At 41.1% G+C, this 14,263-nt stretch overlaps 1 protein-coding gene across 1 annotated transcript; it reads left to right on the top strand.

Annotated features, from left to right (window-relative positions):
* The first annotated feature begins 1,971 nt into the window (after positions 1–1,971).
* Positions 1,972–14,064, top strand: mybl1 (v-myb avian myeloblastosis viral oncogene homolog-like 1). The gene is made up of 16 exons (XM_069703666.1): positions 1,972–2,332; positions 4,837–4,936; positions 5,227–5,298; positions 5,611–5,703; positions 6,450–6,670; positions 6,767–6,965; positions 7,043–7,117; positions 7,430–7,540; positions 8,449–8,688; positions 8,783–9,157; positions 9,280–9,419; positions 9,507–9,621; positions 9,706–9,822; positions 9,919–10,023; positions 10,866–11,060; positions 11,192–14,064. The coding sequence occupies exons 1-16, from the start codon at positions 2,310–2,312 to the stop codon at positions 11,315–11,317; spliced, it is 2,307 nt and encodes a 768-aa protein (XP_069559767.1). The 5' UTR covers positions 1,972–2,309; the 3' UTR covers positions 11,318–14,064.
* The last annotated feature ends 199 nt before the right edge of the window (positions 14,065–14,263 follow it).

The raw sequence follows: 14,263 nt of genomic DNA, 5'->3' as shown, positions 1-14,263 counted from the left end.
TTATGGTACTTGAATGCTTCCATCCACTTTAAACCTTCACTCGACAAAGTTTCAGATTTTTTTTTTTAAAGACATTTTGCTGAGGCCTCCTTGATACTACGAACAAAACATGCATTCAGGTAATAAGATATGATCCACTGATTAAAATTAGCTTTATAACAACCAGCTACAACATTAAAATGTGACTTACACGTACAACCGGCAGCAATAATTATTGATCTATACAATACAAATTTCACAGGAATGGCACATATGTTTTATCCAATTTTGTTATGTCATTTTGTGTCTCCTTACAGTTGCTTTGTGAATCTTCAGGGTTGTTTTGCTATATGTTTTTGTTGTTTTTTGTGTATTTCATTGTAATCAGTTAGGTAATCCAGCCTTGCCAATGAATGAAACTTCCCTATGCCCTCTAATACAGTTAGAAGATGAAGTCTTATTTGTATAAGAAAACAGAAAGGGTTCGAAATGTCTTTACTCTTTGTTGTATGTTGATCTAGTATGACAATATCTTGAGATGTTTTTATGATGACGCAATGTAAATAACAACATTTTGGCTTTTATTTTTCGAGGCATGATAACTAACTTCTGGTCTCATTATGGTTCGCTTTGTACCACTACTTCTACACTCGGGAATGACAACATTGAGAAGTCAAACAGTTAAACAGTGTCACCTATAGGTAGAAAGGCAGGAGATGCTTAATGGACACAAATTTTGTCCATATCCTAATTTTGCATAGCAGGGAGAATTTCTGGCCCATAACCGCGAGAAAAGACAAAAATGTGCATTTATGCAAAACACGTCAGTAATGAATGATTTGTGAAATAATATGTTAGAATGAGAGAGGCCTACTTTATAATTGTGGGAAAGGCGTACAAACGAGAAGTGGCCCAACAACTATGATCTGAACTTCCAGTGCTTTACGATAGTCTCGAACTTTTTCCAGTTGCACCGGTTGTCAAAATCAAAACAGACGCAATGCAGCACTTACCCCACCAAACAGCCTATGTCACGAGTCCCGACCTACCTGTTTGGATTGGCTTGACGGATAATAACCAGACAGCGTGACATTTCTGTAATTCAATCTATTAAAAATGCTAAGATGACATAACGTTTGAACAAAATACATTTTCAGTGGTAACTACGGTCTCTTTTGTACATGGAACCAACAGTGTGCAGATACCAACATGTTGTCCACAAGATGTCAGCAAAACACAATTTGCAGAGCTCCCTGTCAAAAAGAAAGAACATGATGTTATCTAATGCATATTTCATTGATGCTATATTGTCTGTATGATATAAAGTTCAAGCCTCAACCCCAGTTTTACAATTATGATCACAAACAGGAAGTAGTTATGTCAATAATTACTGTTTGTTACGAGCACCATTAATGCAAGTACACCGACATGAAGCACAGACATAAAGTGGCATAATCAACGTAAAATGCACTTCAGTATAGACGTGCTCTTGCTTGTAGGGATACATATTTTAAGTAACACAAAATTGTGTTCTAGGCACAAAACTGGAGATGATGCAGCCAAATTGGGACTATTTTAAATTTATTATGCATTTTATTACGCTTGTGAAACACACTGGAAACCCGCTGATTCCCCCCACCCCCCCCACCCGAAAGTCTCCGCACCCCACTTTGGGCCACCACCGCCGCGATGAAAAGACCTATTCTGTAGCAGAAGGTAACAGTACAGTTGTCTAATGTAACACCCGCCTCTTCAAAATGTTAACCAATGAATCAAAAGCTTGTCACGGATTTGACCAATCACTCACGAGTTCTCCCTCATTTGTGACCTATCAGTACCGACTTCTCTTCTCCCAGCCCCATTTCTGACCAATCAGGGAGGAGGCCGCCTGCGCAGAGGGCTGGGCGCGAGAATCGGCGGGATGGACAAAAAAAAAAATCATAACGCCAGAAGAAGTACAGAGGAGAAAGATTATGATCGAAACAGCCCGGACGGCGAGTAACGAAAGTAGTGCAGCAGTTCCTCCAGTCTAAATATCATCTTTTTACGCTGCCATACTGCCTTTTAGAAAGCGCGCATCAGAGGAGGACATGGTGACGCCTTTCTATGGAAAGACGTTATCGTCGGTGACGATGGCTTTTAGCAAGAGAGCGTAATGTTATGAACTGTGCGTAAAGTTAGCTCGCTGGCTAGATGCTGCAGCATCTCCAGAAGAAACCGGCAATGACTGACGACGATTTCTATGGATGCAAATCTATTAATGTGGGATTTTAGAGAACTGACAAACACAGGCTCGTCTACGAAAAGTTTCAAACGTCCCACCGACTGTCATGGACAACGTCAAATCACGCAGGTGGGTGCCAGCAACAATAACACTGCTGTTTCATTATGCGGTTCGCTTGCCATCTGTTTGTCTCTATTAGTGCCTTTATGCACCTCTAAGTATCTGCCCTGTTAATACGGCTATTGCACGTGTACCTGCACAGTTATACTGTAACAAAGTCCCAAGTATAAGATACGTGCATGGTAGTTCTTAAAATAGTTGGAACATAATTTATGGCTGAAAACATAATTCTCTCAGTAGCCTTTAGACACGTTTGGAGAGTGAAGAATGCGATATATTCAGGCTGAAAATGATAGCTTGTACACCCTGACACACGTTTTAAATATTGGTTGTAATATTGTTGGAAAACTTACTACACATAATATTTTGCATTGAGTGGGAGGCGCGCAGCTCATTGTCAAATATCAGCGATGCAAAAACACATTACTGAAACTGAAACAAATAAGATCATTTTTACCTCTCAGATTCTGGTTTTTTTTCTGAATAAAAAGATAACAAAACACAGATAAAAAGCTACCTCAGATAAAATGTGTGCTGTAGTTATGCAATTGTTATCATTTAGTCTTATTGGAACCCTCAAAGATGAAAAAAAAAGCCAATTAGAAAGTACCTAAAAGTTCCCAAAGCCCTTTGTGTGTCAAAAAAAAAACTTGCTCAAAAACTACCTAAGAAAACCAACAGAACCAAGAGCATCGATTATCTGCATTCAGCAACAGCTATGTTTAAGTCATGATAATATTTGCAATTAAGTGTTATAATTATTGCAGTGCAAGTGATTAATGTGGACAATAGGGGTTAATTGATCAGCCCCGAATACCACCAATATGTTATTTGATGTTACGTTATATCAGCTTCTATTAACAGTTTGTCTCATCTCCACATCAGCATATTTTCCACCTTGCATTTACATCTGGAAAGAGATGAGTGTGTCTTTTCTTTTGCAATTAGAATAACTCAGGGTTTGACCAGGGAAATGCACTTCATATATACCTTATTAACTGTTTATGACCGATGATGTATTCCTAATGCAGAAAACACTGACTCTGAATAGCCGGTACATTTTTTTACTTGTTGCTGAGACATGCAGTTGAGACATTTTAGTATTATATTCATGACATTTTGAAAGTTAATAGGTGAATAACTGACGTGCTAAACTAAATGCGAAGAGGTTACATAAGTATACCTCTTTTTTTTTCTTCTTCTTTTTTTTACTTTTTGAATGACTGGACCGTTAGGGCTTTGCCATTCCCCTGACCACACCCCAGCACACCTCCTCCAGCTCATCGACACACACACTCGTACATCTCTGGAAGTGAAAGAGCCTGTTGATGTGGGATCGCCCCTTTCCTCCAGTCACCTTACGCCCCTCCTTCCTGCTCAACCATAGGTCCAGACTCAGGTCACACTTCTCTCTGCTCGAGTCAGGGAATCAGGCCACACCAAAATTCAATTGCCATATTCAAGTTTCCACACTAAAGAAGACCCTTCATCCACATTCTCGTACAAGACCCGAGGAAAGCACTGTTTTTCCTGTATGTGTGTGATTGTAAAGGTCTACAGTTTAGTAACAGCTGTTGGGAATTTCAATCCTGCTTTATTGATTAAAGTCTGCTCCACTCCTACAAAGACAGTATTACCCAGAAGCAAGTTTATAGAAACACAAAAGTACAACTTTTTGTGACACATTTTGTGTTCTTGTAGTTACATTCTTTTCCCGTCTTTATTTTTCACGCTGACATGTCCAGACTGATTTTCTCATTTATTTATTTGCTGGTTTACCTTTTAACTCATTCCTGAGTGTTTTGGGCAGTGTGCTGCCTGGCTGTAGTCTCAGTGTAACATTACTAAGACGTTCAGTCAATGCTATTTTCTCACTCCAAATATCAATTGGTGAGCAGGATTAACAGGTTGCTTGAATTACAGTTAGTTTTGTAATTGCCATCTCTGGTTTCTTTGTATTATCTTGTCTGGCATGTTTTTACTGTGACATCGAAGGAGTAGCGGTCAACTGCTCCAGTGAATTTACTTGATAACTTTAACACATACACTGATATAGACATAGACTGATGGTTCTTTCACTCTTTTGCCCCTACAAAATAGTCAGATGAAATGTCCAGCAGCGAATGCTTTTAGCAGTGTTGAAGTTACAACCACGAGCAAACCAACTTAGTAGAGTGACAAGATAATTAAATATTTAGTCTGAGTTTAGCCTGTTTCCTCTGGTTGTAATAGCACCCTTGCCGATGGTTTTCTTTTATCTTGAGACAACAGTCATGATTTCCAGTCATAGAGTTTTGCATATACACATTTCCAGAGCACACAGCTGATATGTAAATAGGGGTACACTTTCATAAGCATAGGCAAAAAAACTGATACTCACGCTGTGACAGAAATGTCCAGGCAATACGATTTTTATATCAAGATTACTGCTAAGCTTACAGGCAGTGACCCCATTAAGACTTCTTGAGCTCCATTCATAAAATCTGTTCTTCTTTCCACGTTTGTATTTTTAGCAATGATGAGGATGAAGAGCTGCACTCCACAGATCCAGAGAGTAAAGAGAAGAGCAAAGATAAAAAGACGCTTTGCAAAGTAAAGTGGTCACGAGATGAGGTAAGTGTACCAGAGATAGGAGGTCTGGACTAGAAATTTGGAGGTGCTCCGAGACACTGAAATTATGACTTTATACAGCATGTTATCTGTTTGTAAATAGAAACGTGTTTGAGTGTGTGATGCACACATTTTAGGGGAACCTTAATAATCACAGCTTATCTTATTCAGTAGTACAATGAAAGAAGCACAGTGTGAAAATGTTTTGCAGGAGGATTTTCATTCTTTCTGTCTCTTCTTTCTTCTTTTCCCACCTCTCCCTTCTTCTTTTCCCACCTCTCCCCCGTATTCAGGATGAAAAGCTGAAAAAGCTTGTTGAGCAGCATGGAACCGACTCCTGGAAATTAATAGCAAACTTTTTTACAGTAAGTAGATAATGTATCTACTTGGACAAAAACTTTTTATTCAAAAAATGTAATTGTTTCTCCAGAGTAGAACCTTACTTGTTTCATGCCATGTTGGTCTGTCTCTTTCTGTTGTCACAGTTAATGACCGTACAAACCATTTTATAATCCCATAATTTACATTTCTCCTGATCTGTATGTAATTGTAGTGTCGTATTGTTGTGTTGTGATTGGACAGGCATATTTATTTACAGCTGTCAGGAGTCAGTGTAACTCTGGGCTGGTGGTGTGGTGTGGTGTAATGAGGTGTGGCACTTTGTGTCTCTATCACAGGGGAGGACAGATGGTCAGTGTCAGCACCGCTGGCAGAAGGTGCTCAACCCAGAGCTGGTGAAAGGGCCCTGGACAAAAGAGGAGGATCAGAAGGTAAGAGGAGCTGGGAGTTCCTGTTCTGCACTGAAAGGGGGATGACAAAATAGGTAAATGATAGGGGAGGCAGGATGGAGCTGTGGAGAGAGCAGCTTAGTCTAAGTGAAAGAACACAATACAAACACCACTATATGCTAAGTATACTTTACCTTCAGATTAACAGGGCTGTGCACATGCGCCAGTTTACTTCCCGCCAAACATTTTCTTGCCTTAGTTTAGTCTTTTTTTTTTTCTTTTTTTTTTTGTGAAGTAAATGCTCCACTACGTCATTCCTAATAAAACACAGACTTTCCAAGTCAGTAGTTAAGCGCCCGGCCCTTTTTTGTACAGACTGGAGCTCTAATACCTTCCTCAGCTCCGAGATGAGCAAGGCATTCCTTAAATGGATTACCATTGTTCAAGAATGTCAAGAATGATGTCTCATTCATCCAAGGTTTTGGCATCATAACAGAAACACAGCTCTACCAGTAACTGTGGTCTGCCAGCCATGACATCACAACATTTTTTAGCCCTGACAGAAAAAGTCAAACAAGACCTGCTGTTGCCACAGTCTAGTCTTTCTAAGCACTCTTGCTGCTCTTGTAAATGAGAGATCTATGAATCCATGAGAGCCTTACTTTATTCTCCCAGAAAGTAAATGATGACAGAAAATAGTACCTGAATATGCAGCAGTATAAGGATTGGATATCTCTGATTTAGAAATAAAAGCAGTCGACTAATGGTATTTGATGGTATTCGTGCAGGTTATCGACCTGGTACACAAGTATGGCCCCAAGCGCTGGTCAGTAATCGCAAAGCACCTCCAGGGAAGGATTGGAAAGCAGTGCCGTGAACGATGGCACAACCACCTTAACCCAGAGGTGAAGAAGTCTTCGTGGACTCAGGAAGAGGATCGAATCATCTATGAAGCCCACAAACGGCTCGGCAACCGCTGGGCAGAGATCTCTAAGCTTCTCCCTGGGCGGTAATGCAACATTATCAGCACGTTAAATATATCTGCTTCCTGTCTGAGTGATGAAACGGGCAATATGCTTAAAAATGTCAATCTTCTCCCCAACAGGACAGACAACTCCATCAAGAACCACTGGAATTCCACCATGAGGAGAAAGGTGGAGCACGAGGGCTACCTGCAAGACGGCAGCAAGGCTTTCGCTTCCTCTACGAGTGCGAAGAGACGTCCCAACAGATCATGTCCAGCAACTCCAACAGAGCCTCAGTGCTGTGACCGCAGTCCTCTGCCTATGACAGGACCCAACCAGGTCTGTGCTTCACGCCGTATGGCCTTTTAACTTCTTTCATTTGTGCGCTTCACTGAGTTTAATGCTCTGTGTCGCAGATGGGTGGTTATCCGTATGATCCTCTCAGTGGACATGTGATGGACAGTCTTCCTGAAAATTCCGGTTTCATATCAGTGAGTCTCTGTTTTTTGTATTTCTGTGCATGCCAATGGGGAAACTTTCCACGTTCTTTATTTTCTGGTCTTTCTGTAGTTATACTTGTGATTGCTAACTCTGGACCTCGAATCAAATACTTGAATGTCCTTTTATTTTCACCTAACATTCAATAACAATAGGGGCTAAATTTAAATGGTCCTGTCAATATTTTATGTGTAAATTGTTTGTGTTGTTTGTCTCTTTTTTTTTCTGGATTTTCTTAACTCTCCTAACTCTTTCCTGTTCTCTTTTCCTTTCGACCTGTCCTCCCTGACGTTTGTTTATTCCAGCCATCCTGCCTGGATGATCCTGACAGAGAGCAAAGAATTAAGGAGCTTGAGCTGCTGCTTATGTCAGCAGAGAATGAAGTCCAGCGACAAATGCAGTGCAGAGGTTCATGTGTAAGAACACACTCCAAACGTGTGTTAGCATACGTCAGCATAGCCTGCGTGTGTTTGTAGCTTACATACACTGTAAAAAGGCTCATTTTAATGATTAAATATGGTATTTAACAGAGTCTTGAAATCAAATCATAGCGAGATAATCAGAGAATATTTAAAATTTTATTGAACAAGGTGCTCTTGTTTGTTCCTCAATCTAATTTGATAAAAAAAAAATATTGACTCCAAAAAAAAAAAAAAAAATCAAATTCCTTCTCCTTTGCTATCAGGAAAAAAAACATATGATGTAAGACTTGAAACTAAATGCCTTTCCATGATGGACTTTTTGCAGTGTATATGTGTGAAAACGAGTATGGCGCACATGTATGCGTGCCTGTAGCCTGGTTTGCTGTAGTGTTGCTATAGTAACTACTTTCCCCATCTCGCTACTTACTCAGACTGGCCTGGAGCTGTGCTTGGTAGTCCTCCTACCTCCTCCCATTACTACAGTTTCAAACATGATCCCCTCATCCCCTCTCGTCCTCTCCTCCTAGCCTTCCTCTGCGCCTCCCCCACCCAAACCATCCCCACGCTGAGCCAGCAGTTTGGTTTGACCCAAGCGCTCTGCCTCTTCTGTTCCTATTCTGTCCCCACTGACAATGTTTTCACACTTCATTCACTGCATTCATTTATCACCACATCCATCACACTCATTGACTTCATATTGTTTCATTTAGCGATCAAGATTCATCTAATACAGTATGTTGTAGTATCACCAGTGTTTTTTTGAACTTTCATAGTCACAGATCATTTCAAAACTGATGTAAATTAACAATAATTTGACATATCTCACGCCATCAAATCAGACACCGAGCTGCTGCAGGGGCCAAACATCTAACACCAGTGGTCTCGCCTGTCTCGTCCCTCAGACTGTGGAGCACTTCTCAGCCTGGTCAGACAGTGTGTCAGATGACACACTGACTACAAGTAGCAGCAGCCTAGAGGAGCAAGCAGAGAGAAGAGCGTGGCGGGGCCCTGAGCTCCCGCAGGGACCTCCGGCACAGCTTCCTGTCTCGCCCAGCAAGTTCCTGGCTGTGGAGGCCAGCACTGTGCTCTCCACCCTGCAGACCATACCAGAGTTTGCAGAGACCATGGAGCTCATTGACTCAGTGAGTAACAGAACAAATTTAGCGCAGTCTGAATTTGTTGACCAAATATCATGAATGTATTAAAGATCTACTGTAGATGTGTTTTGCTCTGCAGGACCCTGTGGCATGGAGCGATGTGGCCAGTTTTGATTTGTCAGAGACGGCGACGCCGCCCAGACACAACCAGGCGGGCTACACCACTCTCTTGGAAGAAAGGACGGTTTACAATCCAGTTGACTACACCGTCAACACTCCCGCTGCCATCTCAGGCCATGACAGGAACTGTACTCCATTCGGTGTTGGAGGCGTCACCTCCTTGACTCCCAACAACTCATCCAAACCCACGCAGGAATCCACCGGGAGGAGGAGGAGAAGAGAGCGGGGGGAGCCGTCTCCTCTGTGCGACAGGAATTGCTCCTCCTTCTTGGAAAATATCTCAAACTCTCCCAAGAAAACGCCCACAAAGTCACTGCCATTCACTCCGTCTCGAGTAAATAGAAACTATGTTTCTTTCCTCACACACCATAATCCTCACATCAGCTGACTTCTCCTTTATAGATTGGATGTATTTATGTTGCATTGATTATGTGTTTGTCTGGTTTTTTTTTGCAGTTCTGTAACATATCAGGGGCGGAGCATCTGAATCTGGAGAACCCCGCCTTCACCTCAACACCTGTGTGTGGTCAAAGGTGTCTCCTCAACACGCCCCTCCACAAAGAAACCACACCTAAGCACCAGAAAGAGAATGATGGGTAAATAAATAAGCAGTATTTAAGCCAGAACATTTTATTATTGTTTGTAGAAAATTATTGTAATGATAATAATTTTTATATTTGTAGTTCCAGGACCCCTAAATTCCGTAAAGCCGTCATGATTCCAACCCCGAGGACACCAACTCCCTTCAAAAATGCTTTGGCTGCTCAGGAGAAAATGCACGGGCCACTGAAGATGGAGGTAAAGTGGTTCAATTTTGGTTTCAGCAACTGACCACATGGCTGCCTGTTCCTGTGGTTATACTCATCTGTGTGTGTTCTGCAGCCGCAGCCTTTGGCATTTCTAGAGGAAGACATTCGTGAAGTTCTGAAACGGGAGACTGGAGCCGACTTCTTCAACAGAGCAGACATGCAGCCAGACTACCGAGCATGGAAACATAGTGTATGTAATGACACTTTCAATTTTTAAATTGAGTTACTATAAAGCTGCACAGCTCTAACACTGTTATTTTGATTTTTTTTTTATTTATAAATTTAGATGGAGGGCCCAGCCAGAAAAGTGCGCAAGTCTCTTGTGCTGGAGCCTTGGGGCAAAGATACCCTCAATGTCCAACTCTTCCAAGAGCAGCTGAACGATGCACAGGTAAGTCACTCTGACAATTTGTCAAATCACTGGTTCAGATCCTGCAGCTGGGTCCAAAAAGTAAATGCCATGATTACTTGACTAGAGCACGTAACTCCAAGGAGCTGGACTGTGGCTAACAATGATGAGGTCATCAATGGTGCATCTGCATGTAACTGTACCAATGGGAATGTTATATGGTTGACCATGCTTGTATGATTTTGCTGTTTATTCAGCCTTATCTCTAACTGTAACAATAGATTTTAAATGATGGACTATTTGAATTGAAGTCGAGTTCACCATTACTTTTATTGTTAATCGTCTACACCAGGGGTGTCAAACTCATTTTAGTTAAGGGGCCACATACTGCCCACTTTGATCTCAAGTGGGCCAGACCAGTAAAATCATAGCATAATAACGACAATATTTCTCTATGTTTAAATCATTGGTGAAGGTTTTTTGATGATAAATCCTATTTTAAGGTCTTTCTACAATAAACTAGAAACAGAAAGACCAAAAACTCAGACATCAGCCCACTGTTTATCTGCCTGGGCTCTCCTCTGCAGATTCCCTAGCAGCGAGCGCTGCTGCCTGTGGCAACGAGCGCTTCTGCCTCCGGAGCAGACGTCGCATTTACGCTGTTTTTGAAGCAATTACTGGATCGATTAAAAAAAAATTACAAACGTTTGTACTCATAAACCTCCATATTCTCATAGAAATGCAATTTATGTATTTATGTAATTTTCACACTTAGCAAAGTCATCCGGCGGGCCGAGCTGGACCCCCTGGTGGGCCGGATGCGGCCCGCGGGCCGTATGTTTGACACCCCTTGTCTACACCATTAACTGAATGTCCCACTGCAGGTCTCAGATGAAAGTCTACTGACAGGCTCTTCACTGGTCCCCCCGATCCCTGAGCAAGAGGAGTGTAGCCACTCTTTGACTCCTGAGAAAGACGAGTCCTCGTTAGGAATCCCCGTTTATCATCATCGCTTTACGAGCCCCCGGGTGAAGAAGATCCCTTCCTCCCACAAAGCACCAAAACATGCTACTGCACAGGTAAGTTGAAACCTGTATTCAATATTTTAATTCCTTAGCATTTCTCTTGGTTTCCAGGGTCAAATACACAAAGAAAATAGTCATATGTTAGCTGCTTACTGAAGAAACTGTTCTGATCATCTCCTCTGCAGGTGAGTGAGTGGGAAGCAGTGGTTTATGGGAAGACAGAGGACCAGCTGATCATGACAGAACAGGCTCGTCAGTACCTGAATCCCTACCCGTCGTCTGGCTCTACCTCAAGGGCCCTCGTGCTTTAAAGCCGTCCCCTCCCCAACCCCACACACACTACGCAGGCAGCACTACATCCGTCCAACAACTAAGATCTCCACTGAATCCTGTAAGAGACAATCCAGTGAAGACAAATAATTGTTTTGTTTTGTTTTGAAGCAGAAATTCACTGCCAAGGACGTCCACACACAAACAGGCATAGCTGCTGTTATAGTTTCCAACACATTTCTAGGTCACTGCCCAACTGCTGTGTTTTCTATTTGGCCTGTATTTCATTTTGAACACACACACACACACACACACACACACACACACACACACACACACACACACACACACACACACACACACACACACACACACACACACACACACACACATACAACCCGGCCACACAAGCCGTTTTGTACAGTTTAATTTTTCCTGCACCAGTCAGTAATGTTGAATCCACCTGCACATACAGTAGGCTGTAGTAATAGAGTGTGTATCACTAGCAGTGGCTGCTTCTGAGTTTTATATTGTTAATATATTGTTTAAATGACAAGAAAGACATTTTATGATGTAACGTTACTCATTATGTATCTTCTCCAGCTTGATTTGCTAAACTGCCCCTTTGCTGTTACCAGATGTAAAAAAAAAAAGAAAAAACACGTACACGCAACATTTGTAGCTTTTTATTGACACCCTGGTACTTAACAAATTACACCGTGGGGTTTTTATAGACACATACTGAACAGAATATAATCAAAGCATCGCTTTTGAAGGAACAAAAATGCAGTTACGTGTTTTTTGTGACAGCGGTGTTACGTTGCTGAGGAAAAGGCGTCTCCAAGGTGATGTGAAGTTTTGAGGATGGAAATAAGGAAGCTGTCAGTATTGCACTACTGAGTTTATTTTGCTGCTGAGAAAGGAGCAGTGTTTTTAAGGGCAAACTGGATAGCACTTGTGATGGTATCTTTTTTGTTGTTTTTTGTTGTTTTTTTACAACGCAGCATTTCCTTTCCAAGGCCATAGAGTCCGTGGAGACATCGGTTGAATGTATTTCATTGCAATGTATACATGTAAGAACCTCAAAAATGGAAGGGTACCTTAATGTTTATTTCTGTTTGTTTTATTTATTTTCTGACAGCTCTAAAGCTTAGATATTAATATAAATCGGACACCGCGAGTTTTTAAGAAGTTTAACTTTGCTGACAAAGCAGCCTAAAAACTCTCACTTGCTCTAAAGCAGCTCTCTGTATTAGAAAATGAACAGCCGCCGTTGCTTCGGTCAGATGATTGCTGCTGACCCTTTTTCATATCATTAGTGTTCAACAACAAGCATTTGGTTGAAAAGGATTTACTTTTTATGTGAAGGCTGTAGGTTTTATTTATTTAATGTTTACTAATTTATTTATTTCAACAACAACAAAAAAACATTTAAGAGAAATTATTGAAGAATTATATTGTCTTTTCTCTTTCAAAATCAAGATTGGGCTACCATTCAGTTTCATTTCTCCGAGTTAGAAGAACACACACTGCCACTAATTTAATGTTAATTTCTTTTCCTGATCAGACGAGATCTAGCAAATAATCATTGTGTAGTTGTATGTGTGATCTTGTAACATATAGATTGTTTTTTTTTTCCTTTGATTAAAATGTGTTCTTCGCTGTTAGGTAGCAGGACTCCATCTCCGACCTCTAATCATAGACAAATTGCACTTTTTACTCATCCTTTAAATTTTAAACGTTTGTTTGTTCATTCTCATGATGTAGCTCTCTGTGTGTGTGTGTGTGTGTGTGTGTGTGTGTGTGTGTGTGTGTGTGTGTGTGTGTGTGTGTGTGTGTGTGTGTGTGTGTGTGTGTGTGTGTGTGTGTGTGTGTGTGTGTGTGTGTGTGTGTGTGTAACAAATGCTGACATTAAGTTCATGCTGCTTGATTTTAACATGATCTTTTCTCCTGTTCGGCTACAGAAGTGTGTACCTCAGACACACTACATTAAGATACATACATTTGATCCCTGCAGCAGCTAATGTCTCCTTGGATGCTCCTGAAATGCCCAGGAGCAAGATCCTTACCTGCTCACTCATTATTTTGACCCTCTGCATGAGAACATCATGGTCAAAATATAATGTAAATACATGTAAATTTGCAAAACAAAATCGATTGCACTGTGCTTCCATGTTAACAGCCTGACACGTTTTAACCGTCCTGAAACAAACTTTCTATAATCCGGTGAAGTAACACTACAGCTATATATGGCCTTCTTGTATTATCTGCATTAGTGGATCCAGTAGTAGTTATAATCTGGATTATCCTGCATTGAGCATTTTGAGTGAGAATAAGAAGGGAATCTTGTCAGGGGAGATCAAGCGGAAAGATCAGGAGAACATGGTACACAGCTCTCAAGACAACTAACGTCCATACGAATCATTTTTATTTGAATCAGGTGGCTGAGATGTGTCCAATCTGTATATAGTTGTGTCATTTGTTCTGTTTGTTGGTTTGATTTGTGTTTGTACATTCCATTTGTTAAGATCATGTTTGTACGTTAACAACACTTGGGCATGTAACATCATAGGTTTTGAGGGAATTCAGTACATATGCAAGATAGTAGCTGCTGTCATATACTACTGTGGTTATGCATGAGCAACACACAAGATGCTGGACTTTGCTTTCATTTAGCAGGTAAATCACAGATGTAACACTTGCGCTGTTATGTAGCGTTTTCCGATGAAATCATAACCAAGGTACCATAGAACTCTTGCCAGCTGTCTCTGTAACCATGTACTTAATTTGGAAAAATAAAATGCATTTATTGCAGGACTTCTGTGGCATTTTGCCCTTCCTGTGTCTCCATTTTTCCACCTCTCTCCCTCAGCCAAAAGCCTCTGTACAAATTAGTGTGTTACATGGTGTTTCCACCATAATAAAGATTTCTGCTGATCCTCTAGTTCTTCTGACATGCTCACAGCGGGGATAACAACATCCCGACT

This window comes from Brachyistius frenatus, unplaced genomic scaffold (assembly GCF_029030835.1).
Source record: "Brachyistius frenatus isolate BFR_SWC_R1_liver_20210118 unplaced genomic scaffold, ASM2903083v1 Contig_47, whole genome shotgun sequence".
NCBI classification, from domain to species: domain Eukaryota; kingdom Metazoa; phylum Chordata; class Actinopteri; family Embiotocidae; genus Brachyistius; species Brachyistius frenatus.
This window is presented reverse-complemented; position numbering and strand designations above follow the sequence as displayed.